A 26647-nucleotide genomic window follows, 5' to 3' on the forward strand; every position below is an offset into this window, starting at 1 on the left:
ATACCATTGGGCTACACTAGCACGTGACAGGGACAACTGGAGACATTACTGTCATCCACTCGAGCAAATTGAAGATCAATGGGATGACAAGTCATACAAGTGATTTTTCATCTCAATTTAATTTCTCTTCTGTGGTCAAACTCTCAATATATAGGAACTCTAAAAGCTTGGAAATGTAGTCTCAGTTGGTTTGGAGTTTTTTTTTGCTTCTCACTGTTCCTCAAGCTTGACTCAAGTTTTTATCAAGTTTACTTAGAACCAAGGGGCTTGTACATTTGAGTGAATGAGTGTGACTGAGTATCCAGGTGTATGTGAATTTGTATGAGCTAATTTGTATGTTTGTATAAAGTGTGTGTTTGCCTATACACGTGTGTGTGCTAACAATAAGTAGTTATATGCCAGTACTGAGAAATTTTGAGCATTTCATTCAACCATTTGTCTGCTGACTTCTTCCTCTGTCTTCTCATTATTGCCTTTCTCCTCAAGTCTGATAACTTTCTCCACTGCATTCATACTACAATGTAGGTACAAAGACCATGTGTTTCTCTCATTCCACACTGGGGCACTCCACTGCATCTAATCTCATCATTTTTCCCCATCTGACTTCCCAGCTATATCCATTATATATTTGTGAGTGACTTCTAAGAGGAGTTGCCACATTCATAGAAGTGGTGACATTTAAAACTCCCAATCCAGAAAATTCCCAGGGGTCTTCCTTCTTTCATGCTAGTCAGTACCTTCAAGGTTATATTTCTGTTTGAGTTAAAGGAACGCATACAAATTGTGAGCAAGAAAATGGTAGGAGCCATAGAGATAGTACAGAAAGTAAAGTGTTTGCCTTGAATAAGGCTGATCCAGGTTCAATCCCTAGCAACATAGAACAATATTGAGTGCCATCATGAATAATTCCTGAGCACAAAGCCAGAATTAGTCCCTGAGCACAGGGGCATAACCCCCAAATAAATTTATTGAGAAAGATATATATATGTTTATATATAACAGTTATATAACACTGTCGTCCTGTTGTTCATCAGTTTGCTCAAGTGGGCACCAGTAACGTTTCCATGTGAGACTTGTTCCTGTTTTAACATATCGAGTACTCCATGGGTATCTTGCCAGGCTCTGCTGTGCGAGCAGGATACTCTAGGTAGCTTGTCAGGCTCTCTGAGAGTAACAGAGGAATCCAACCTGGGTCAGCCACGTGTAAGGCAAATGCTCTACCTGCTGTGCTATCATTCCAGTCCTATATATATATATGTACATATATATATATATACACATATATATATGTGCCTAGTAGGATATTTAGAGCTATTCACCATATATTGATATATAGAGATAAAATAAGATATATATAGAATATGATAGGATATATTTTATATAATTGTGTTATATGTGTGTATATATATATATATTCTAATACTTAACACTAATTAAAATCTAGAAATTTCCTTGGGCCCCAGGCAATGTTCTTAGAGATATTACTTCCTTGTTCTGGCTAAGAAACTCTCTTGAGTTTCAAATTCCTGACTGGTGACTTTTGTGCTATGAGCAAAAGAGAGTGGTGGGTATGTGAATGACATAGTTATACTGCACTTACCTCTAGTCTAGGCTTTTATCATCTTGACTAGAAAAAAAATAAAAAGAGACAGTATCTTCCAGGATGAGAAAGGATATGTCTTGGAGAAACAAGAGAAATTAAAATGAATGTGGAAAAAAAGTGAGATAAGTGTTCTTCTGGACAGTAAGTTTCATTCACATTAAGTTATGATTTCAGAAATTTAACTCACATCATGAGGAAAAGCATTTAAAAAGCCTGTGGTAAATTCTCCCTGTGGGCGCCATATAACCTTGGGGAACTTAGTGAGATAGGTTCATCTTTTAATACCTATCCCTTCCCCAACTGACCAATGTTTTATTGATGCTCCCTGGAAAAAAAAAAAAAGGAGGTCAAAAGTAATACTAACTTTACACAATTAGCAGATTAAACTTTGCCAATAACAAAGCTAGGACCCAGATTAGGTTCCGAAGTACTGTTCATATATGATTGTACTGTCTGTCCTTGGCCAATAGGTTCTTTCCTGTCAGTGTAGTTCCTGGTGTCCAGCTATGCCATTATCTCTTAATTTTTCTCTCTTTGTCAGCCCAGAATACACTTTTGAAAAATAATTTTTCAGAATAAATACTTTTCACCCCAATTTTCAGGAAGGAACCATTATCCTAGTAAGGCAAACTCCCTCAGACCTCAGCTGATTTGTGACAAGCGGGAGGTAGTGAGAACACTACATTCTTGTGTTTCCTCTGCTTGGAAGATTAATCCTGTCCTGGTCTTACAAATCAGCTCTATCATCCTGAAAGTGTCCTTGATTAATTCTAATCTGAGTGGAATGTCCTTCTCCCTGCTTCCACAAAAGCATTTGCATATACTTTGGTAGTTTACCACTACATTTTACAACAATGCATTTATCTTCCATTAACTGTAGCATAAAGACTGTGTCCAATTTGCATTTGCATTATGTAAAAGTGTTCCACAGAGAAATCTTTGAGGGACGAGAGGAAAGGAAAAATAAAATAGAGAAGTTAAAATGTTTTAGCAGTTAGATAGTGGGTATATAGGTTACATATTGTAGCCAAAAGTTGTGGGGAAGATGGTGTAGAAATGAGAGAAGATTCGCCAGTGTTACTTCTCAATGTTGATTCTCTCTCTCATTGACTTTCTTCTCTTTCTCAGATAGTCTTTCTGTATCCTCAGCAGACCAACCGTATTATATAACTGTATATGCTATTGTTCTAAGTAGAAGATCCTTCCCAAAATTCCAATACTAATGACTTATATAAATCCTGTTTAAAAAAATTTATCAAGGGGGCAATGTTCTGAAATTGCTAAAAAGCTTTATTACAAGGGAAAGCTTGCAAGAAGGAAGGAGAGTATGACAAAGGGTATCCAGAAAAAAAACTATGCCCACTCCCCCATAGAGATGTGGCTGCAGGTTATGTTTTAAAATTATTAATTAAAACACTGTGAATTACAGAGTTACAAAACTATTCATGATTGAGTTTGGGGTTACAATGCTCAAGCACCCACCTCTTCGTCGCTCTCCACTTCCTCCCCCAAATATCCCCAGTTTGTTTTTTCTTTTTTTCTTTTTTTTTCCTTTAAGCACTGTACCGGTTCAATTCACTGACAATTTGACAATGATCCATCAAGGTTATGCTTCTGGAACATATCACAGAAAACAATGGCATTCACCCACATTCTTATTCTGTTAACATGCTTCTGAAATCATGTTGTACATCTGATCATTTTAATCCAACTTCTCTCTCTCCCTTACCAAAGAGTAAAAATGTTCCTAAACATTCAGCAAGTCTGGGAGTACATGATTACATGAGAAAACTCTACCCTATAATCAAACTACATACAGGCAATGGAACATTAATAGTGTACAGTTTAAATACATTTCCTTCTAGACTTTTTAATTTTTAAAAGTCTATGCTTATTAAATCATCATGATAGACACAGTTGTTCATAATACAGTTGTTTCAGGTGTTCAGTGTTCAAACAACAATTCCATCACCAGTGTAAACTTTCCTCCACCACATCCCAGCCTCCCACCTCAATTCCAGCCTGGTTCCTTAGCAGGCACACAACAGTTATTTCATATCACTTGTTTCAAGTAAACATAGAGGAATGGCAAATGCAAATATCAAAAAATAAATTTAAAAAGTCAATTTGTGGGGCTGGAGAGATAGCACAGCGGGTAGGGCGTTTGCCTTGCACGCGGCCGACCCAGGCTCAAATCTCAGCATCCCATATGGTCCCCTGAGCACGGCCAGGGGTTATTCCTGAGTGCAGAGCCAGGAGTAACCCCTGTGCATCGCTAGGTGTGACCCAAAAAGCAAAAAAAAAAAAAAAAGTCAATTTGTGTTGATTAAACGCTATGTGGTATTAACCTATATAAATAAAGAAATTGAAATCATTTAATGCAATACTATGCCTATTCTTATATTACATAGTTAAGTTTTCAACTCTGGCATCCAAAATATATTGCATTCACTTTTATTTTGTATTTGTGTCTTATTAAACTAATAATCCTATTTTCTCTGTCTTAATAAAACTAGTTTTAATGTTTCTCTAATATACTATAGTGTTTAAATCAATTAGGTAAAGCCTACAGCAATTTAGTAAGAGTAAAAAGAATTAAAAATATTTAAAGAAGAAAATATGAACAGGCCTATAAATGCAGAGGGTTTTGTCCTAATAAAGGGAATATAGAAAAGACTAATAAAATGTAGCATAGAGCAATAGTACGGTGAGTAGGGCATTTGTCTTGCATGGGGCCAACCAAGATTCAATCCCAGTCATCCTATATGGCCCACTGAACACTGCCAAAAGTAATTCCTGAAGAGCATACACAAGAGTAATCCCTGAGTGTCGCTGAGTGTGACCCAAAAATTAAAAAAAAAAAAGACATAGCACATTCAATGTAAAAGAGACATTAATTTCTAGTAAGCAGCCCAATGAATTCTGTGTTTAACAAGTATTCTTATTTTTCTTGCGGCTTGAGACATAGTACAGAGGGGATGGTGCTTGTCCCATACAGCATTCTTTTTTTAAATTATAATCACATTGTATGGTTTTATTTTTTATTTTTATTATTATTTTTGGCGGTCATACCCAGCAAGGCACAGGGGTTACTCCTGGCTCATGCGCTCAGGAATTACTCCTGGTTGTGCTCAGGGGACCATATGGAATACTGGGAATCGAACCCAGGTCAGCTACATGCAAGGCAAACACCCTATCCGCTGTGCTATCGCTCCAGTCCCCATCAACCAGGATTCTTTCCGTTGCACCACTTACAGTTCCTCAAATTCTGCTAGAAGTGATCCATAAGCACTTTGCTGGGAGTATGCCCAGAACACAGTCAGTTGTGGGTCAGAAACCAAAAAAATATATATATTCCTCATTCTGCCTTGCATATGAAAATGAGTAGACTTAAGCTTTGAAATTATAGCCAGTATTTGACAGAGAGAACATCTGAGAAGCTGGGAAGCTCCACAGGACTCTGACTTACACTCATTTTAAACAGGTGAATCCAAAGTGATCAAGCAATACAACACAATAATTATTCAGGTTACATGATCAGTGAACTTGTATTCATTAAGCTTATAACAACTTTTAAATTTGTATTAAAATACTTTGTTTGCTTTGCCACACCCTCCAGTGCTTGGGATTATGCCAGTGCTTGTTCCTGGTGGGACTGGTGACCATGTATGTAGTGCTGGGAATAAACTCAGATTGTCTACATGGAAAACTACATGCAATATAGCCTACTGAACGAGTTCTTTAGCCCCATTGAATCATTTTTATAAACCAACAGGTATATTACAGGGTTAAAATTAGCTTGTATAGAAACATAAATCAAATATTCATGAAAAATAAAGCAATTTCATACTTTAATGAAATAGCCACTGGAGTATTTATTGTTTAGTCAATAATTTTTATCCTCCTGCATCAAAAACTAAAGGCAGATACTTCTTTATTTAATAATCCCAATTACAGTTGTTTTACCATGTACTGAATTTTTATTATGAGTGAACATAGGGTATATTAATTGCATTTATGATGAGAAAAATCTCCAGATATTGTTATATGATGCCATCTCTCCCGAGGGCAATAAGTCATTTTGTAAAAGTGAAAGAAAAATAATGGGATTTTCTTGGTTCTAATGATGATCATTATATTGTTACTCTAGTGGAGAAAAGTCACGTTTAATAGTAAACAAAATGAGATGTAAATATGTGTGGTTGTGATCTAAACTCTGAATAACAAATAAGCAATAAGAATTAGGTTAATATGAAAAACACCTCCTTAGACTTATTACCTTTATTGATAAGGTAATGTTCTTATCAATAAATGTAAGATTAATATTAATCTTTAATATTATATTTGTTAAAATTCAAAATAAATAAAATATCTATTCCTTACTGGATTGTAGGAAATTCTTTGTACTACAGTTACTAGAATTTTATAAAAGAGACAGTAGGCAATTATATCAGTGGGTGACAGTGACTGTCCCAATACATACTGAATCTCCTCGTATATGATATTCTGGGAATCTGACTAAGAGTAGAAATCTTGGGTCTGTTGTGACAGTACAACATGTAGGGCACTTGCCTGATCTACCCAGGTTAGGTTTCTGACACCCCATATGATCACCTGTGCACCACCAGGAATTATGTCTAACTAAAGAGCCAGGACTCAACTGTGTGCACTGCTGGGTGTAACCCAAAAACAAAAATAAAAAATTTTAAAAATACTACAAATATCAAACTCAATATAAAAATCATGACAAATGGTTAATTCTAAGACTATTGTGGCACTTATAAGTATTCTGGGAAACTTGAATTTATCAATATATCTTATCACATTAATGATCTGGCACCTGACCTAAAATGCAAGTAAAAGACCCTGATGTGATTTAGACTGTTTCTAATTCAAATAGTAGGAAGTAATTCTCTACAAAGTGACTTTCGTGCCTATGAATAAAATGGAAGATTGGAATTCTATTGCCCCTGCATTGTTTTTGTTCTCAGTCATATTTGACTCTTGCAGCAAATGCCTTTTTATGTTGCTAAGGTGAAGATGATGACAGCAAAACTAACCTTAAAGCTGTAGATACCCTGCCTCATGTTTCCCTGGCTTAACAATAACCATGAAAAGTATAGCTGAGGCCAAAAGAGAACGTAAAGTATAATATCGATAGATGCTGCCTCGAGAGATGTATCAGTGCATCTGGAACATCAAGTCACATTTTTTAAAACGTAGCAACTGGATAAAGAAAAATTTGGCTTTAAAAGTTAAGAAATATTCTTGGCTGTGTCTTGTAAATAAGTAAGCAACTGGAATTTAGTGTTACCAATGATATGTAAAATAGCATTTAGATATTTAAAAAGAAGAGACTAGAGTCTTCTAATATGAGTCATGTGCACAATTAAGCATCACCTAAGACATGTTCCCCTAGTATGCACGCATGGCTGTTTCTCAGCAGAGACGCTTCAGTGAAACTGTCTGTGACTGATATGTAAACATGGAGGAAGCCGATGATAAATGTAGAGATACTCACAACTCCAAACACTTTGCAAGGAAAGTCACTTTTCTATTTAATAAATGCTGAATTCTCATAACTGAATTTCCTTATGGATCTGTTTCCCTAACAAGTCCTTGCTGCCACAACATAAAAATGTGAGTCTGATATTTGTACAGAAAACAACCAAATGGAGTAGATGCATGCATGATATGTTGTACTACAAAGGCTTTCCAACATGGTCCTGGATTCCTCTAGAGTGCCAGCAGCAGATTTATTATTATGCTTTGTCTCATCTTCAGTGCCAATGACAAGATTTTTTTTTATCTTGGCTAAAATCTAATTACTAGTGTGGCTGGCAGGATTTCATCTTGTATTTGCACAATCTTTACAGGAAAACAGTTTTTTAATATCACCTTGCATTTGAGAAAAGGAGCACTTAAAAGGAGAATATATCTTCATGAAAAGGAGTGTGTGAAAAATAAATAAACAATGGGTGTAATGAACTCCTACCAAATACTCACTGATAAATTTTTTCACCCTAGGTGTGCAGAAGGCTATTTTGGACAACCTTCTGTACCTGGAGGATCATGTCAGCCTTGCCAATGCAACGACAACCTTGACTTCTCCATCCCTGGCAGCTGTGACAGCTTGTCTGGCTCCTGTCTGATATGTAAGCCAGGTACAACAGGCCGCTACTGTGAGCTCTGTGCTGATGGATATTTTGGAGACGCTGTTGATGCAAAGAACTGTCAGCGTAAGTCCTGAACTATTGATGCCCCTGACAGAATTGATGCATTGCACCTCAAAGTAGCTGATGAGTTCCTGAGTGACGATTGGAGATTAGGAAATGATATGTAATACATGTATGAGAGATGCACACTGAACACAGAGTCAGAACATTCTAAACTATTTTTGCACTGAGCACATCCTTTTAAAATTGCTGCATCGTGATAATGTTTTTTAATGATGCACACATTTTTGTTTATATGTGGAATGAATATTTTATACCGAACTTTTATACATAATGGGGAAGAAGCATTTGCAAATTCCAAAATTCTTATTCATCCTTTTAAAAAAGTCAATTCAAATGATTTTTACTGAAACAAACTTGTTTACCCATATTATTCTATTAGTACCTGTCAACAGGTACTAATCTATTGGCTTTCATAGTGAACTTTACTTTCTTCATTTGTAATCTTGCATTTCATAATTGGTGTCCATTTTGCCATTTATCATTGTCAAGTGATTAACAAGTGATCACCTTAGAGTATTTCATAGAGTACTATTTGTGTACTTTATTTCCACAAAATCAGTGTTTGATGGACTTTATCTATTTTATATTGTACATGACCCCCTCATCTTCACCTCCTTAGATGTATTGTTCAATACTACACAGAATCTCAAACACTTTATACTGGCATTATTATGGCATTATTACTAGCAAGGGATACCTTATTATGGAAACTCAAAAACTTAAGTACGTGTTTTCATCAAGCATTCATTGCCAGCTCCATCTCCTAGGTTAGTGTTTAGGCTGAGCAGAGAAGGCTGGAGACCAGCCCAACAGTTCACTTCTTTAGTCATTATCTATAAAAAATTTGTTCAATCACTCACTTGGGTGTAGGACCTGAACATTTAATAGAAATTGCTGAAGATGTGGTTTATGTTATCATCTCAGTTGTAAACACTTAAGTACCCCATTTCAATAAGAAATGCTCATTTATCCTTGCATATTTGGAAATGAGTGACATCTTTTTATCATTAAGAATAAAATTGTATTGGGGCTGGAGTAATAGCACAGCGGGTAGGGCATTTGCCTTGCACATGGCCAACCCGGGTTCGATTCCCAGCATCCTATATGGTCCCCTGAGCACTGCCAGGGGTAATTCCTGAGTGCAGAGCCAGAAGTGACCCTTGTGCATTGCCGGGTGTGACCCTTCCCCCCCAAAAAAAAAGAATAAAATTGTATTTTATCCACAGTAAATCACTTGCTGGAATAATTAATATCTTTTAAAATGACCTTTGAATTGACGGTCATTTAAAGCAAACTTTAACAGGCTTAGGAATACCTTCTGTCACTAATTTTTAGCATTTGTGTAGAGTTCCAGGAAATTTAACAACTTCTCTTGTTAAAAAATATCTTGTATGATTCCCACTTGCCAGGTATTGTAACTCTGGACAAGATATTTTACCCTATTGAGTCTCTGTTTTTATTTATTAAAAGATTTCTTTTTTCCCCAGCAACTAAAGGATTTAGCACATAAAATGTATGTAGTCTCCACCCGGCTGCTGAGAGCTGGGATGCTCATGCACTGGTAGCTCCTTTGGTTGCTTCTTGCCTTGAGTGGAGTTCAGCAGGTGTCTCAGCACTGCATGAGCTTCCAGGAGCACTCATAAAGTACTGCCAGGAGTGATCCCCAAAAGCATAGCCAGGAGTAAGCCCTGAGCATAACTAGGTGTGTCCCACCAACAAAATTTAAAAATTAATAAATTCTATAAAATATTCATGTGACAAGTTCTCATTATGCCATAATAAAATAAGGGAATAATCTCGTACATTTTATAGAAGGGTTATTGGGAAAGAAAAAATATTAAATAGTCAATGCATGAGTATTCAACTTCTATTCAATATTTTCTATTTTATGAAATGGTCTCTAAAATTAGTCTTTTCAAATATGTCACTGAACATATTTAAAAGTTTTTGTAATAGAAACTTTTTAGGTCAACTAGTGGTTTCCAAATATACAACAAAAACTATTATCCATATTTTCATGCAGTATCTTGTGCTCTTATAGTTGTTTTTATAACTTAAAATTTATATCTTTTGATCCCTTCCTTTCATTTTGCCCACTGCCTGATCCTGACCATCACCAACCTGTTCTCTGTATCTTTAGAGTTTGTATTTTGTTTCTGTTACTATTTTAGGTTCTGCATATAATTGAGGTCATATATATTTGTCTTTTTCAGTCTGACTTACTTTTTTGATGATAATGCCATCAAAGAATGGCCAGATTTTTCTTTTTTATGCTTTTGATTCTTTTTTTATTTTGGGGCCACACCAAACTCAAGGCTTACTTTTGGCCCTGATTCAGAGATAACCCCTGGTAGTCTTAGGAACCATATGGGGTACCGAAGATAAAACTCAGCTTGACAGAGTGCAAGGCAAGCACCCTATACTGTACTATCTTTCCAGCCAAGATTACCTTTATTTTATGGCAGAGTAATATTCCATACTTAGTTATATTATGTACAAACAAGTATATGTATAGATATACCATTTATCTATAAATGGAGATTATTTTGTTTCCGTATGTTGACTGCTATAAATAATATTGAGCAATGAATATTGGGGTGCTTATATCTTTTTGAGTTAATGTTTTCATATTCTTTGCATAATGATGCAGAGTGGAATTACTGTGGCAGATGGTAGTTTTTCATTTCTTTGTAACCTCCATACTGTTTTATGGAGCAGCTGCACAAACTTACTTTTCGTTTTCTCCCACATCCTCGCTAACCTGGCTTGTCTTTTGATAATAGTCATTCTAACAGGTGTGAAGTGAGATCTCACTCTAGCCTTGATTTGCATTGCCCTGATAATTAGTGATGTTGAGCATCTTTTCATGTACTGGCTGGCCATCTGTATGTCTCCTTCAGAGAGAAAAAAAAGACTATTCATATCCACTCTTTTGTTTATTTATTTTCCATTGAGCTGTGTGAGTTCTTACATATCCTGGATATTAGCTCCTTACCAGGTATGTGATTTAAAAACTTTTTTTTTCCTTATTCAGTAGGTTGCCTTGTTTTGTTGATGATTTCTTTTGCTGTACTAGCCTTTTTAGTTTGATGTAATCCCACTTATTTATTTTAGCTTTTGATGCTTTTATTTTTAACGTCAGAACTCATTCTTTCTTTCTTTTTTTTTTTTTTTAACAGCTTGTCGCTGTAATGCCAACGGCTCTTTCTCTGATGTTTGCAACACTAAGACAGGACAATGTGAATGCAGACCCAATGTGCAGGGGTGGCGTTGTGATGAGTGTAAGGTAAGGAGCAGGAACTGATCAGTAAATTTCTTATTTATTTTTTTTGTAAGTTTTCAGTAGTCTTCAATGTCATATTCTTTATTGTATTAAATGAAGAGTTAGGGATTATCTAATTCTATGTAAAGTAAACAAAATTTTCTGTGCCCTAGGATTTAATCCTCAACCCATAGCTTCCTGGAGAGTGAATTTTTATAATATTTCATGAAATTCAGAAAATTCTGAAAAAATCATTATCAAAATATGATTGCAGTCTGCAGAGAGTGAAGTGCTTTTTCCTTACATGTATTTCTGTTGCCAGAATAAAAGACCACACGCTTTCCTTTATCAATCTCTTTGTTCTAGGCGCATCATTTAAAAGTCAGTTCCAGTGAGTACCCTTTTAACACAGGTTTTCAGGAGACAAAGAAATCAATCATTTTACACACATCATTTTGCTAAAATGAAATAATCCAAATACTCTACTCTCTGTCCTTGAACATAATGCCCTACCTATGGTATGATAAAAACCTTGCAATTTCCCTATGAATTTGGATGGTTATTTATATGTAACCTCTTTTGCATAAATATATGTTTTTAGTGGTAAGAATAGTAAGCAAGGAGCAGAAAGTCATGGAATCCGGGTGGTATATCTTGGTTGGATCCCCAGCACCACACTGCCTCACCATATGCCGGGAGCAGTCCTGCGGAGGTGGGTGGTGGTGGCACGATGCTTCCGGGCATCCCGGAGCCTGTGCAGCGCCTTATCCTCAGGACCTTGTCTAAGCCTTTCTCACATGCCCAACTGGTCTTTTTGTAAGAAATAGGAAAGATGCATCTGCTTCTCTCTCTGAATAACGTCGTGCGCTCTTTTGTTGTCGTTGTTTTCTCTTTCTCCTGGCTTCTAAAGCCCAATATGTGGTGGAACGCGGAGAAACGATTCTGTGTGTTATGTGACTGCAGTGCCCACGGCTCTGTCTCACCGCAGTGTGACTTTACAGGAAGATGCGCCTGTAAAAAAGGCTTCCTAGGGAAGCAGTGCCACCTCGGCAGTCAGGTGCACCGCCAGGAGGAGCAGTCACGGAAAACGCAGTGGGTCGTGGGGCCTTCCTCCAGGTGGGGTTTCAGCAGCTCCAGCGGGTGCCCTCGTGGCGCCTACCGGCCCGCAGCTCCGGTAATCCCAGAGACCACGCATGACTTGTGTCTCTGCATGGTGTGTTCTGTGTGAAGCGGCTCTCCTTCCCTGAGGGCATTTTACCCAAAATTTCCTAAGCATGCAAATTGCAAATGCCACCATTAACCAATTCCTGGTTGAAGTCTTACCTCTTTAAAAGTATATTTTAATAAGTATATCAAGGGCTCAAGGGGATAGCTCAAAGGGCTGGAATGCATGCTTTGCCTGCTGGAGCCAAGGCTCATCCCTGGCATCACGTTGACCCTTGAACCTAGTCAAGAGTGATCCCAAGCTTGCAGAGGTGTGATTCAAAATAAATAAATAAAATAAAATAAAATAACTCAGTAATGCACATTCAATCTCATAGCTCCAGAGAAGTCTTGCTAATGTCAAATACAACAAAACATCTCATTTGCAGTAACCTATGTGTGACCTTCAGTGGGAAGGATCTTAGGCATAACTTGGGGCAAACTTCAATTTTATGAATGAATAAATACAGGAAAATATAGCAGGAAAGTTATGTGCCTAAGAAAGCCATGGCTGGCATTCCATCACAATTAGTGAATTTTTCCACATCATATATTACTCATGCATACTATGAACACAGAAACACATTTTTACATATTATAAATACACAACATATAAAGAAAGGAAACAGATATTCTCCTACCAAAGACAAAAGATTGGTCCCTTCTCCCAAAGCTAAACAAACAAACAAAAAACTGATGCTGCTTGAGGAAAAGGAGGAAGTAGGCAAAAGGGTGAATTGCAACATAGAATAACCAGAGTTGCCAGTGTAAGATCACAGCCCGTGAGGGTGTTGAGGGTATGAATAGAAGGTGAGAGTGAAATAAAAAGTAAAGATGAAGAAGAAAAAAGAGAGAGAAGTGACTTTATTTCTTAACTCTTTATTGGCATTTTTTTGAAAACTAGTTCTGATATCCAACTGCCTGCAGTCAAATCGTCGACCTCACCGCTTCCTAACTATAAGAGAGTTTCTTAAATATTCTGCAATTCAGCTTCTTTGTACATAGTCGGGTCTGCTTCCTAGGACTTATGTTTGTATGCCCTTAAAAAATGCCAAGGGATTTACCAGGGGAAGTAGGTGCAATAGATGAAAAAGGAGAAAATGTACTATGCCCAGGGCCATTCCTACATACAGATCTATGTGAAAAAAGGGAAAGATTAAATGGAAAAGCTTCATTCATTGTGTGCTGCCCAAGTCCCAATTCTTGGCATGGTCAGAAGAAACCTAAGCCAAGATTGCTCATCAGAGTGAATTAAACACTGATTCTAACGCTTTCAGAAAATCATTCTGTGATGGGGATAAGTAACGCATGGTGTGGACACCTCCAGAGGACCCAGCAGACTGAAACTGCAGGTTGTCAATCAGTATCACTCCAACTGCAAGGTCTCCTTGAGAGGAATTTGCTGAGGTTTCTCTGGGGTTGATTCCAGGTGGTGGTGAGAAGAGTGAACTCCCACACTTCTCGAGAATTAGTAATGAATGTGAGATATTATTACAGTTTTCACTAATATGGTCAGTAATTATATTTAAAAGTGATCATCAAAAACATCCTTGTCCCTTTGCAGTAAAAGACAGAGCTGATCCAAGCATGTTCAAATATAAATGTAACATAAATTTTACCCTAATTCATGCTCTTTCCCTACCTGTCCCGCAGTATATACTCTTTTGTTTAGTGTTTTGTTCTGAGACCGTTTTTCTCCTGAGGCAGTATGTGTGGGTTAAATGCTCGGATTCTCAAGATAGCAGGCTGATTTGAAATTCTGACTCCTAGCTAGCTGATGACCTTGGGCCAATTACTTGACCTTCAGTTTCACCAGTCATCCTGTGAAAGGTGATGATGATAACATCTCCAATGATTGTTACGAGGATTAAGTGAATCTTATTTCTTAAAGGCTGTAGAAGAGTTCTTGGCACATAGTAAGGACAATATGTAGTTTTAGTTGTCATCATTATTCCAAATGAGAATAATTGATTGAAGCCCATCAAATTTGCCACTGAGACTATACATGCACTCTCTCCCATATTTATTTTACCTCATTAATTTCAATTGCTGACTCGTAATGTCTGCCCCTTAAAGTTGTTGCTTCAAGGTTTTTTCCCTAGCGTCTGAAATTAAATTTTGGACATCAGGTTTTATTAAATCTTATTAAATCTCATTTATTAGAATTCTATTACTAAAATTGGGTAGCGTTTGAATATAACTTAACCTTTAAAACTGCATTATTGGCATTTTCCTTTTCTAAAGAAGTCTGTGTTTAGTATCTCTCTCTCTCTGTCTCTCTCTCTTCATATTCCTCTATGTTACTTTCTTTTAATGAAACTATTTTTTCTTTTCCAAAATATATACAAATTAAAGTAAAATGTATTATACAAATATTTGGAGAGAAATAGAGACATTTCCCACATATTTCTTCACAAAATTTGAAATTTTACATAATATTTTAGCAATTTATCAATTATAAGCATATGTGATGAATGTGATAAATAAAGAAAATTTTAGTAAATAAAAATGACTATAAAGTTATAGAATGCAATTCATTTTTCCAAGCCAAAAAATTTTTGGAAATAAAGATGAATGCAAAGTAATCCCATGAGATATTTTAGAAAACTGACATGTTCTAGGCTTTTCTCCCATGCATATATGTTTTTATTTGTACTTGCGTTATGTAGGTATATCAGTGTTCATAAAACTTTGTATTTTAAATTTAACTTAATGTCATATCCTAAGAATCTTCATTCGCAGAATTAAAACTGCTTCAAAACATAATTTAAATGATTACATATCATTGCATAGTATAAATGCACCAAAAATTTAATTAGACTTTTCCTCTAAAATTAAAAATGTAAGTGAATAAAGTGAATATATAATATTGCAGTGGGCCTACTCATACTTTAAGCTTTTTCTGAGTTTCCAATTATTTCTTTCAAGTTTCCAAAATTTTATGTTGAGGTACTTTTTATAAATAAAATAAGATTGTGGGGCTGGAGTGATAGCACAGAGGGTAGGGTGTTTGCTGTGCATGCAGCTGACCGGGGTTCGATTCCCAGCATCCCATATGGTCCTCTGAGCACCGCCAGGGTAATTCCTGAGTGCAGAGTCAGAAGTGACCCTTGTACATTGCCAGATGTGACCCAAAAAGCAAATAAATAAATAAATAAATAAAATATGATCGTATAGTTCTTCATATAATTTACTCTAATCTTAATTTTTAAATCATATTGATAGAACTTAACTTAATCATTTAATGAAATCTGAGCTAGAAATTATTCTGCCATTAAATGGAAGATTAAGTGATTATAAAGCTTAAACCATTTTACTTTTTTTTTCTTTTTTTTTCTTTTTGGGTCACACCCAGCAATGCACAGGGGTTACTCCTGGTTCTACACTCAGGAATTACTCCTGGCGGTGCTCAGGGGACCATATAGGATGCTGGGATTTGAACCCGGGTAGGCAGCATGCAAGAAAAACACCCTCCCTACTGTGCTATTGCTCCAGCCCCAAACCATTTTACATTTAAAAAACAAAATATTTCTTAATTACTATCAATTGAAAAACAAATTTTTAATATGCTCTTGTGTTTTAGAACTTTTTAAATACTACTATGAATAATGAAATATATGTGTGTATAATGAAGTGTATAAAATGATGTGTATTCATTCTGTTTTGGTAGTTCATTTTAAATTGAAAGCTTTATTTTTATCAGGAAATAATTAAGTCTAGTTTTAAAAAGTGGACTCAATTTCACAAAGAAGGAATTACTGAGGCTAATTTTGTAAATTAAAATATCATAATAATGTGACATACTTTATATTTTAAATAAAACTCTGACATACTTTCAATAGGATGCATGCTTTTTCTAGTATAACTGATATTTTATCTATCAGTGTATACTAACATAGTAACTCTAACTCCGATAAAAATGCGTCTTAAGAAAATCAGCCAAATTTGACCATAGGAAGCTGATCATTGTAAAAGTTTGACGTAGAAAAAAATCACCAAAGATTCAAAGTTTTCCTCCATCCAGTTAGATAAGTGTTCTTACTAACTAATTTCTGTTGTTAGACTAAGATGTAAAAGATTAAGTGTTTCTCAAGTCAGTTTTTTTTTGTGAGTGTAGACATTATCTCCAAGCACATAGTGTGAGCCTGATTGTGATATATAGAAGTATTTATGGATATGACAAAAATGCAATCAAATATTAGAGGCGAGGCTTTTAATTTTGATTTTTAACTGCTCGTCAATAATATAGAAACATTTTATATCAAGTATGAGAACTTCATAAAATTTGAAAGTTATCAATCATATTAATAATAAAGGAAGTTAAATTTTCTATTATATTATCACCCCATAGCTTATTTTCACATTGTTGACAGTTTGTTGGAAGGATGGTGAAAATGTAACTTGACTGAATGACAGTGCCCTAATTCTCCTGTTGATCTTGATGAAATTTCAAATTAATTATTTCTATTTGCATATCATAAAAATGATCAAGAGTTTATGAGACAACCCACCTGTCATCATTAAAGAACCTTGAATGAGCATCATCTTCTCTTTCCCTTCCTGATCTTTTAGTGTTGTGTGTGTTGTGTGCTTTGATCCATTATAACTTAACAGATTTAAATCAACTCTTTGTCCCTCTCTTTCTGTGCCAGCCTAAAACCTTTGGCCTGCAGTCAGGAAGGGGTTGTGTTCCTTGTAACTGCAATTCCTTTGGGTCTAAATCATTCGATTGTGAAGAGAATGGGCAGTGTTGGTGCCAGCCTGGAGTCACAGGAAAGAAGTGTGACCGCTGTGCTCACGGCTACTTCAAGTTCCAAGAAGGAGGGTGCACAGGTTAGTAAATGAAACATCCCTGTTTCCTGGTGAGAGATCTGACTTATGGAACAGTTTTGTTTTTGTCATTTCCAGCAGTTACAGGAAGTGCATATTGATATGACATAAAATATTTAATAAGTAATGTTCAAGAATATTAAATAAACTAACAAATACACTTGTTACTTGTAATTTATTACAAATATGTTGCCATTTGAAAACATTCCCTACAAATCTGCTTGCAAGTACTCAGGAAAACTTATCAGCAGATCCCAAATCTGCTGTGTTCTCTATTACCATCATTGAACCACTCATGAAAAGACTATTTAGATTTAAGACAAATGTTTATATTTTTCTGGTGACAATATTATTTTAATTTAAACTCATCTCCCGTTCAACTTTTCCTTCTCCTACTGCAAAATGGTACAAGGATCAGGAAAGGTGATATATATTTTTTCAATATTAAAATAATTAAAAGAGGGTCAGCGTGATGTTACAAGAGGGTAGGGCATTTGCCTTGCAAATGGCCAACCAGGATTAATTCCCTGTGTCTTATGGTCCTCTAGCACCACCAAAAGAATTATCCCTGAGTGCAGGATTAAGCCCTGAGTTCCACTGGCTGTGGCCCCAAAACAAAACAAATGGAAAACAAATTCAATGCTTTTATCCACTCTTTAGCTGTCTTGAAATCTGTAATGTTCTGATTAAGAAATAGATTGGCTCTCAATTATTACTAGTTCATGGGAAAACGCAAGGCACTCTGATCATGTATTTTCCGTCAGCACTTTCATATATATTCAGTGTTAGCCTTTCACGAGACATAATTTAAGAAAATAGAAATTAGCACTACAAATAAAATTAAATAGTAAACATTAGTCTTGATTTATATGATACTAATTTGAAGTTGACCCTTATTCCAAAAATCATTATGTTGAATATTGTCTTTGTTTACCAATATCACTGATTCAACCTACTTGATAGTCCTATATTCTTTGTACCTTAATAAGTACATAGTAAAATTTTAAGATATCATTATTGAATGTTACATAAGAAGTGACAGGGATTGATTTTTTAAAAAAATCAATAATCTTTCAAATGTTCCCAACCACTTTCACTGTATACTTTTACAATAAATTAAGCTTTAGTGAATTATTCTGAAATGCATAATTTTTGCTTCTCCAGCAATCTGTCTGTGATATCTTAGCAAATATGTTGATACACTAAAATGTATAAAACTGTGCTTTAAAATATACTGTGATATTAGACCCAACCATCAATCAATTTTGCTTAATTTGAATAAATACCAAAGGTACTATACAGTGTCAATGGTACTATGCCAAAAATTTTTTCAAATATATCTACTACCAGATATTATGAAACCAGTAACATAATATGAAATACTTTTAACATTTTTTAAATGCAAACCTGTAGCTTCCTCGCCCAGAGAAGAAAAACAGAAATCAAGCAGGAAACAGGTTAATGTTGCAGTTGAGAGCTTGACTCATCCCAAGCAGTTTAGGTTGTTTAAAGTAACAATTTATTTAAATTAAATTAAAGTAACAATTTAACATAACAGGTTACTTCACTGAGTAACCTGGTCTTCCTTCACTGGGTTCTTCCAAGAGTTGTTTAAGTTAATGACTAAAAATCTTTTAAATAAAATATAGCACCTAAGCACTATGCAGTGTTTATCATTATTATTAGCATTGTTTCTTTTTAACACTCTCAATTGCAGTAAACATTCTTCTATAAGAGTAAAACTAATTACTCAAGTCATCTTCTAATCATAATATGATTCTATTGAATAGCTATTAAAATTTTATATTTACATGTAATGATTTAAACTGTCCTAAGACATATTTTAGCAAATACATTTAGACATAGTGTGACATTTTCCCCATGATGAATAGTATGCGTAAGGTACTTTGGATTAAAATTAACAATAATAATAACAAAGACACTTTAACATTTATTTGGCACTGACTTATGTCAAGCATTGCTCTGGATGTTTTTCATAGCTGCAATGGATGTTGTGAGCAATCATAATTGTGATCACTTAAAATATTAAAAATTAACTTCAGACTGGAGAGAAAGCACAATAATCTGAGTACATCCTTTGCATTCTGTATGCCTGAGTTTGATTCCCAGCTCCACATGGCTCTCAGGACTTCTGGGAGCAATTTATGAGCACTGATCTGGGAGTAGCACCTGAGCACCACCAGATGTGGCCTGAAAACAAAGCAAAAAAAAGTGAATTTCAAGTAGATAGCTCAAATATGTTCCAGCAAATGGTTGACTCATCTTCTGGTCAATTCAAAAATGTATTTCTTGTAGTATTAGTGCTCCTATTTGAATCCAAGTATTTGGTCTCTCCTCTTTGATATGAAATACCCTAAAGCATACTCAATAACAGAATAGCAGTGTCAATTTTAGCTGAGTGTCATGTATTTCTTATTGTTAATTTCTTGTTGCCGATGACATTGAAGTTCTAAAATCTTATTTTTGTATTCTTTGACAAATGCAATGTGCATTTATTCCTGAATAATGAATTGAAAAGTCTTAAAAAGAGATAAGGTGGTGCTGGAGAGATAGTAAAGTGGGCAATGTGCTTGCCTTGCATGCAGCGTGCCAGCACCCCCATATATTCCTCAGAACACCACCAGGAATGATTCCTGAGTGTAGAGCCAGGAGTAAACCTTGATCATTGTCAGGTGTGTCTCCTCAAATAAAAAGAAAAGAAAGGAAATAAGACAGTTGGTAAACAAACTTCAATAGTGCATTTATGTGTGTGTATGTAATTGACCTTTAACAAACATGGGTTTGAACTATGTCAGTCTACTTAACGTAATTTTTTCAATAATTACAAATGCAATATCTTTTTTAGCAGCTTATTCTTTTTTCTAGCTTTCTTTAAGTCTACCATATTATATATCTATAACATCAAATTATGTGTGTATTGATAAATTATGCTATTGATAAAAACAGCAGCAGGGCCAAGAAAACAGTATAGAAATTAAGGTGCTTGCTTTGTGTGTGACCAACACATGTTCAGTCTCTACCGCCTCATTGGTCCTTTGAATAATGTCAGGAGGAATTCCTGAGCACAGAGACAAAAGTCAGCCCTGAGAAGCACTGCTGTGTGTCCCCCTCCTCACAAAAAATACAACTACAAAATAATAGTTCATATTTTGAAGAATAATTTATATGCATAAATTTGCAACTGTTCAGGGGGATTTAGTACCCCTGTACAGGTCTAAATTTATATTGCTATAATTCAACTATTTAAAAGTATTTACCCAACATACTAGATTTAAGAAACCTATTATAAGCAACAGTTTTTATTACAAGCAGGAAGGAAATTTTCATCTACACAGAATAGAAAATTACATATGAACTTAAATGCAACAAACAAAATTATAATAGGTTTAAAATAATAAATCAACAAGGAATCTTATAAGCAATTTTCCCTTTCTTATCCAAAAGTTAAAAATGCTTTACATTTGAGAAATGATTTTAACGTATTTTCATTGAACAACACTTCTGAATATACATAATTTTTCCAGTTCAGTAATCTTAAAACATAGTATAAAAATAAAATAATACAAATAACATAAAGCTCAACATTTTGTATTTTTTTATTGTCCTTTCATCTGTGAAGCTTGTGACTGTGCTCATCTGGGTAATAATTGTGATCCAAAAACTGGTCGATGCATCTGTCCTCCCAATACCATTGGAGAGAAATGTTCAAAATGTGCACCTAATACCTGGGGTCACAGTATTATCACTGGTTGTAAGGTGAGTGAATTGTTTTTATTCAACTGATAATTTTTTAAGGTTTTCATTTTGACACTGCTATATAGTTAGCTATTTCAAACCCAGCATCATATTACAAAATAATATAAGGCTATCACTGTAGTGTGATTGCAAATATTGATCAGTTTTCTACTTGTAAGAAAAATGAACCAAGCACACATATGCAATTTCATCTATAAGTTCTATCAGAAAAAGAAAAAAGAACCCTACATACTAATAAATACCAATAACATAACAGTGAAATATGCCTGCAAGATACAAAGAAATGACAAACTTACTGAAATTATTTTCCAAAAATGTATATAAATTGGCTAAATTAAACCTGCTTTCAATTGACAGGAGTAATTTAAGAGTCCAGAGAGTCACATTACCAGTCTTTAATTTGAAAAGGTCTTCATTTGTCCCATTGATGTAGAAAGAGGAATGACCATCTCAAGTATCTGTTTGGAAAGTAACATAAGATTGTTGCCGAAATATTGGGTGAGAGATAACAAAAATTTGGGTCAATTGATGCCCATCCAATAAGTCAATAAGTTATAGACTATCCAGCTCTTGCACTCATATGGCTTGATAAATTTTTAGAAGTAGAATGTAAGAAAGAAGACTTAAAGATGACTCGTAAACCTTTCTTTGCAGAAGAGTAGATGATGCATCATTTTCACTTGTGAAAACTATGGAATAAGTGAGTAAAGGAAATAAAAGTTATGTTGAGTTTTTAGATCAACTTTTTATGAGTAATCAATGGATACAATAAAATTTACCCACTGAAAGATGAATTTAGAACAATGAATATGGTCATGTAAGCGTTGCTATATTCTACTTTCTCTCAACCTTGCATGAAGAAACAACTGTTTAACCTTCTATCATTGTTAATTTTCATAGTACCATTTACTTCATCTCATGTGCAGGTCAGTTCTCAGAAGAAAAAAGGAAAAAAAACTTAAACTGGTCTTTCTGTAGATACCTGGAATTCTAACTATATGTAACTTCCTTTTGGGGTTATATTATGATTTTTTTCTCATAAATTCTAACTTCCTAAACTTTTCCAAATTCTAATCTCTTAAATAAAGTCATGATGATCTTTATTTATTTTTCTTTTCTTGTTTTATAATCTACAAACTACCTTTAAGTATAATCTAATTGGTTTTATTCTTTTTTAAAAAATTGTATTGGTTCACCGTGAGATACAGTTACAAGCTTTCATGTCTGAGTTATAATCATGCAATGATCAAACACCATCCCTCCACCAGTGCACATTCGCCACCACCACTAATATCCCCAGTATACCCCCACCTTTTCCAACCTCCCACTGCCTACATGGCAGCCAATATTGCCCATACTCTCTCTCTACTTTTGGGCATTATGGTTTGCAATGCAGATACCAAGAGGTCATCATGTTTGGTCCATTATCTACTTTGGCACACATCTCCCATCCCGACTGATTCCTCCAACCATCATTTTCTTAGTTATCCCTTCTCTATTCCATCTGCCTTCTCCCCTCCACTCATGAAGCAGGCTTCCAGCTATGAGGCAATCCTCTTGACCCTTGTATCTACTGTCCTTGGGTGTCAGCCTTATGTGATGTTATTCTATACTCCACAAATGAGTATAGTCCTTCTATGTCTGTCCCTCTCTTTCTGACTTATTTCACTTAGCATGATACTCTCCATGTCTATCCACTTATAAGAAAATTTCATGACTTCATCTCTCCTAACAGCTGCATAGTATTACATTGTGTAGATGTACCAAAGTTTCTTTAACCAGTCATCTGTTCTAGGGCACTTGAATTATTTCCAGATTTTGGCTATTGTGAATAGTGCTGCAATGAACATATAGGTATAGATGTAATTTCTACTGTGCTGTTTTGCAGCCTCGGGATTTATTCCCAGAAGTGGTATTATGGGGTCATATGTAAGCTCAGTATCTAGTTTTTTAAGGACTGTCCATATTGTTTTCCAGAAAGGCTGGACCAGTTGGTATTCCCCCCAACAGTGAAAGAGCGTCCATTTTTCCCCACATCCACGCCAGCACTGGTAGTTTTTGTCCTTTGGAATGTGTGCTAGTCTCTGTGGTGTGAGATGTTATCTCATTGTTGTTTTGATTTGCATCTCCCTGATGACTAGTGATATGCAGCATGTTTTCATGTGTCTTTTGGCCATTTATATTTCTTTTTTTTAAGAAGTTTCTGTTCATTTCTTCTCCCCATTCTTTTGTTGGGGTTGGAGATTTTATTCTTATATAATTCTACTAGTGTCTTGTATATTCTGGATATTAATCCCTTATCAGTGGGTATTGGGTAAATGTTCTTTCCCATTCTTTGGACTTTCTCTGTATTTTGGTCACTATTTATTTTTAAGTACAGGAGCTTCTTAGTTTAATGTAGTCCCATTTGTTTGTGTTTGTTTCCACTTGCTTGGTCAGTGGTGTTTCATCCTTAAAGACGCTTTTCACTTCAGTGTCATGGAGGCTTCTGACTACATTTACCTCTGTGTGCCTTATGTATTCATGTCTGATATTGAGATCTTTAATCCACTTTGATCTGACTTTTGTGACTGGCACTAGACAAAGGTCAGAGTTCATTTTTTTTTGCAGGGAGCTATCCAGTTTTCTCAGTAATTGTTTTTGTTTTTTCAGAAATCATAATCCTGAGACTCCCATTATCAAAAATCTTAGAAAGTTATTTTTATATATTTTTCTCTTTTATCAGCTTAAAAAAAAGATAAACTATTCAACAGATACATAAAAACTAAAGACTTTCATAAAAAAGAAAAAATCATTTACTATTTAGTACCCAGAGTAAGACAGAGATCAACTAGGATGATGGCTGAACTGTGTCCAGTAAACTTCAAAGCAATAATAAGGCCAATTTTCTGTTCGTTAAAGTAATTACAATTAATTAAATTGTATCATAGAAGCATGAAATGATGAATAAATGTATTGCCTTTGATTCAATAGGAGCTTCCTAAAGACAATGTTAATCCAATAAATTAGCACAGAAATAGACTCTATCTCTACAAATATGATTTAAAACCTATGAATATACTGATTCAGAATACATTTGTTTTGCGGAAAATCAGTATAGAAAAACAAGGATATTGAGGCTTTGCTCAAGAGAGTTAAGCTCTCTAATTAAATTAGAGAAATTTAAAGTGAGTGAATAACTAAGTTTTTCCAATGCCAACAGTTCTAAGGATTATAAAACTGATTTTTAAAAAACAAAGTAAATATTTCTAAAGAGTTATAAGTAAGATTTTATGAGTATTAATAATCTAAATGTTTTATGCCTGACTTTGATTATTTGAGTTTTGTTTCCAAGACTTCACCCATTTTCTTGAGTTCATGAATAAGCTTAAGAAAATTAAGAAGGGTTTCATTCTACCCACAAATTCTATAAAGTGGCCAACCTCTTAATGAAAACCCTGAGCTGACTCTGGTGCCAAACATTTAGAATATATATCATGATGGAACATAAACCAAGTTACTGGAAAAATATATAGCTACGTATTTATTTAGCATTGAATAAACATCATGGTAACTGAAGCTGATTAATATTTTTGATTACTATGAATCTCTGTTAAAAGCCTAAATTTCCAAATAGACATTTCATAATTATGAATAATTACAAAATATTATAAACACCTCATAAATATTAATGACAACATGAGTAGTAGTATACTATTTAAAACACTTGAATGACTATAATCTAAATGAAAAGCGATTTAAGATTTATAGCTTTCCTTTCTTTGTGTCATGGATAATTTCTCTGTGCTGAGGTACATGCACACACATCATCAGAGCTTTTATTAGAGTAGAATACAAAGCCTGCCATCTTTCACAAACAGGCAAATAGTGCATAAATCCTCTAATGCTAAACAAACATTACATCTAATTATGATTTAAGTTTGATGTTGGCTATAGGGCTATCCAAACACACGGTTAATGGTCTCATTTATTTTCTCCTATAACTTACTGATTTGGAAAGTTAATAATGTCTATTTGGACTCTCAACTAGGTTTTAAGAATCAGTTCTTTGGTTTGATACAGCAAAAACTTAGTAGAAAACATTTCGTATTATAAAAATAGAGATATCCCCTTATTTTAAAATGTTAAAAATTCTAAAAATATATTGTGCAATTCCATTTTCTTTAAAATATTTCTATTTTTAATTATGCTCCATCTATAATGAGTCTAATGAACATGTCAAAATAAATAAGTCAATTATATTCATTTTAAATTTCCATTCAATATCTGATAACCTATAAGGATGACTTACCTGAAGTAATAGCAATGTTATATACTCTGTGCTTTGAAGTTATAACATAATGAACAATCACAGCTTGGATGTGTGTGTTTAAAATAGTTTTAGTTGTATGCATAATATAGTCCTTTTTGCTGAATTCTAATGAAGCCAGAAAAATATTTCATCAGTAAGACTCAGGAAAAAGACATGGTTATTATTTTAACATTGCTCTGTCACACCATTGTCTCGTTGTTCATTGATTTGCTCAAGCAGGCACCAGTAACATCTTCATTGTGAGACTTGTTGTTACTGTTGTTGGCATATCGAATACGCCACGGGAAGCTTGCCAGGCTCTACTATGTGGGCAGAATACTCTCAGTAGCTTGCCAGGCTCTTTGAGAGGGATGGAGGAATTGAACCCGGGTTGGCTGTGTGCAAGGCAAACGCCCTACCCACTATTGCTCCAGTCCATTTTAACATCAAAGTCTAGGAATACACTTTGCCAAATATTTGTATAGAAAATAATCGCTAGCAAATGGAGATTGTACTTTATATTCTATAAGGAATAGCCTCATTGGCAAACTAGTGTTGACAAAAGCAGAATCAAGAGTATCCCCACTAGAATTTAATACAAGGATTGATTTGTGCAATAAGAGTGAGAAATACAAAGTAAAATACAGCCAGATATGGTTTTGGGTATTTGACACATCGTTATGCTTCAGAGTCTGCATAAAACTATAGCTATAAGGAAACAGAACAATATCAAATTAGAGTCAAGCCACAGACAAAAATGTAAATACCATACATCAGAAACACACAGGTAGTGATACACACTTTGGTATCAAACTAGGACTCACGTGGCAGAAAGAAAACACAATCATCATTTAAATGGAAAATAAAAGGAATCATTTGTGGCCAGAGTGATAGTACAGCAGGTAGAGCGTTTGCCTTGCATAAGGCTGACCTGGGTTCAATATATTGGTTCAGTCTATCATGACCAAAGCTCAGTGACCTAGCCACTCAAAGAGAAGCATCTGAGGACTCATCTGGAATTCTTTCCTGGGATCCCGTTAGATATAATAAAATAATTGTAATGATCAAGACGGTAATGAAGAGACATGACAGAAAACCAGTTATATGCCTACCACTGAATTCTTCTAATCAGTCTTATTGAATCCTTCTAAAGCCCTCTGTTTGTCATATGTATTGTTCTAATGTTACATGGGCAGAGAGAAATGTGTAGAGCACTTAAGTATAGTATTTCAAAGCAAAGCAAGGAGAGTGAATTAATAGCTCAGGGGACTGGGGGTGGGGTGGACTGATCACTGGCAAAGCTGATCTCTGAATTCTTTTATGTCAAGACCCTAACCAGCATTATAGAAAATTATTTGACTTTTTTTAATTAAATTGAAAAGAAACTATTTAAATCAAGAACAGAAATCCTAAAATAACATAAGATAAAACTATATGGAGAT

General features: G+C 34.9%; 1 protein-coding gene across 1 annotated transcript in view; it reads left to right on the plus strand.

Moving 5' to 3' along the window:
- LAMA2 (laminin subunit alpha 2) overlaps positions 1–26647 on the plus strand; it is a 645380-nt gene that overhangs the window by 385323 nt on the left and 233410 nt on the right. Inside the window, exons 19-22 of the mRNA XM_012932852.2 lie at positions 7631–7842; positions 11022–11128; positions 16960–17140; positions 20778–20914. Coding sequence (XP_012788306.2) covers positions 7631–7842; positions 11022–11128; positions 16960–17140; positions 20778–20914 — 637 coding nt within the window. The remainder of the gene's footprint in view (positions 1–7630; positions 7843–11021; positions 11129–16959; positions 17141–20777; positions 20915–26647) is intronic.

Source organism: Sorex araneus, chromosome 4 (genome assembly GCF_027595985.1).
Source record: "Sorex araneus isolate mSorAra2 chromosome 4, mSorAra2.pri, whole genome shotgun sequence".
In the NCBI taxonomy this organism is placed as follows: Eukaryota; Metazoa; Chordata; class Mammalia; order Eulipotyphla; family Soricidae; genus Sorex; species Sorex araneus.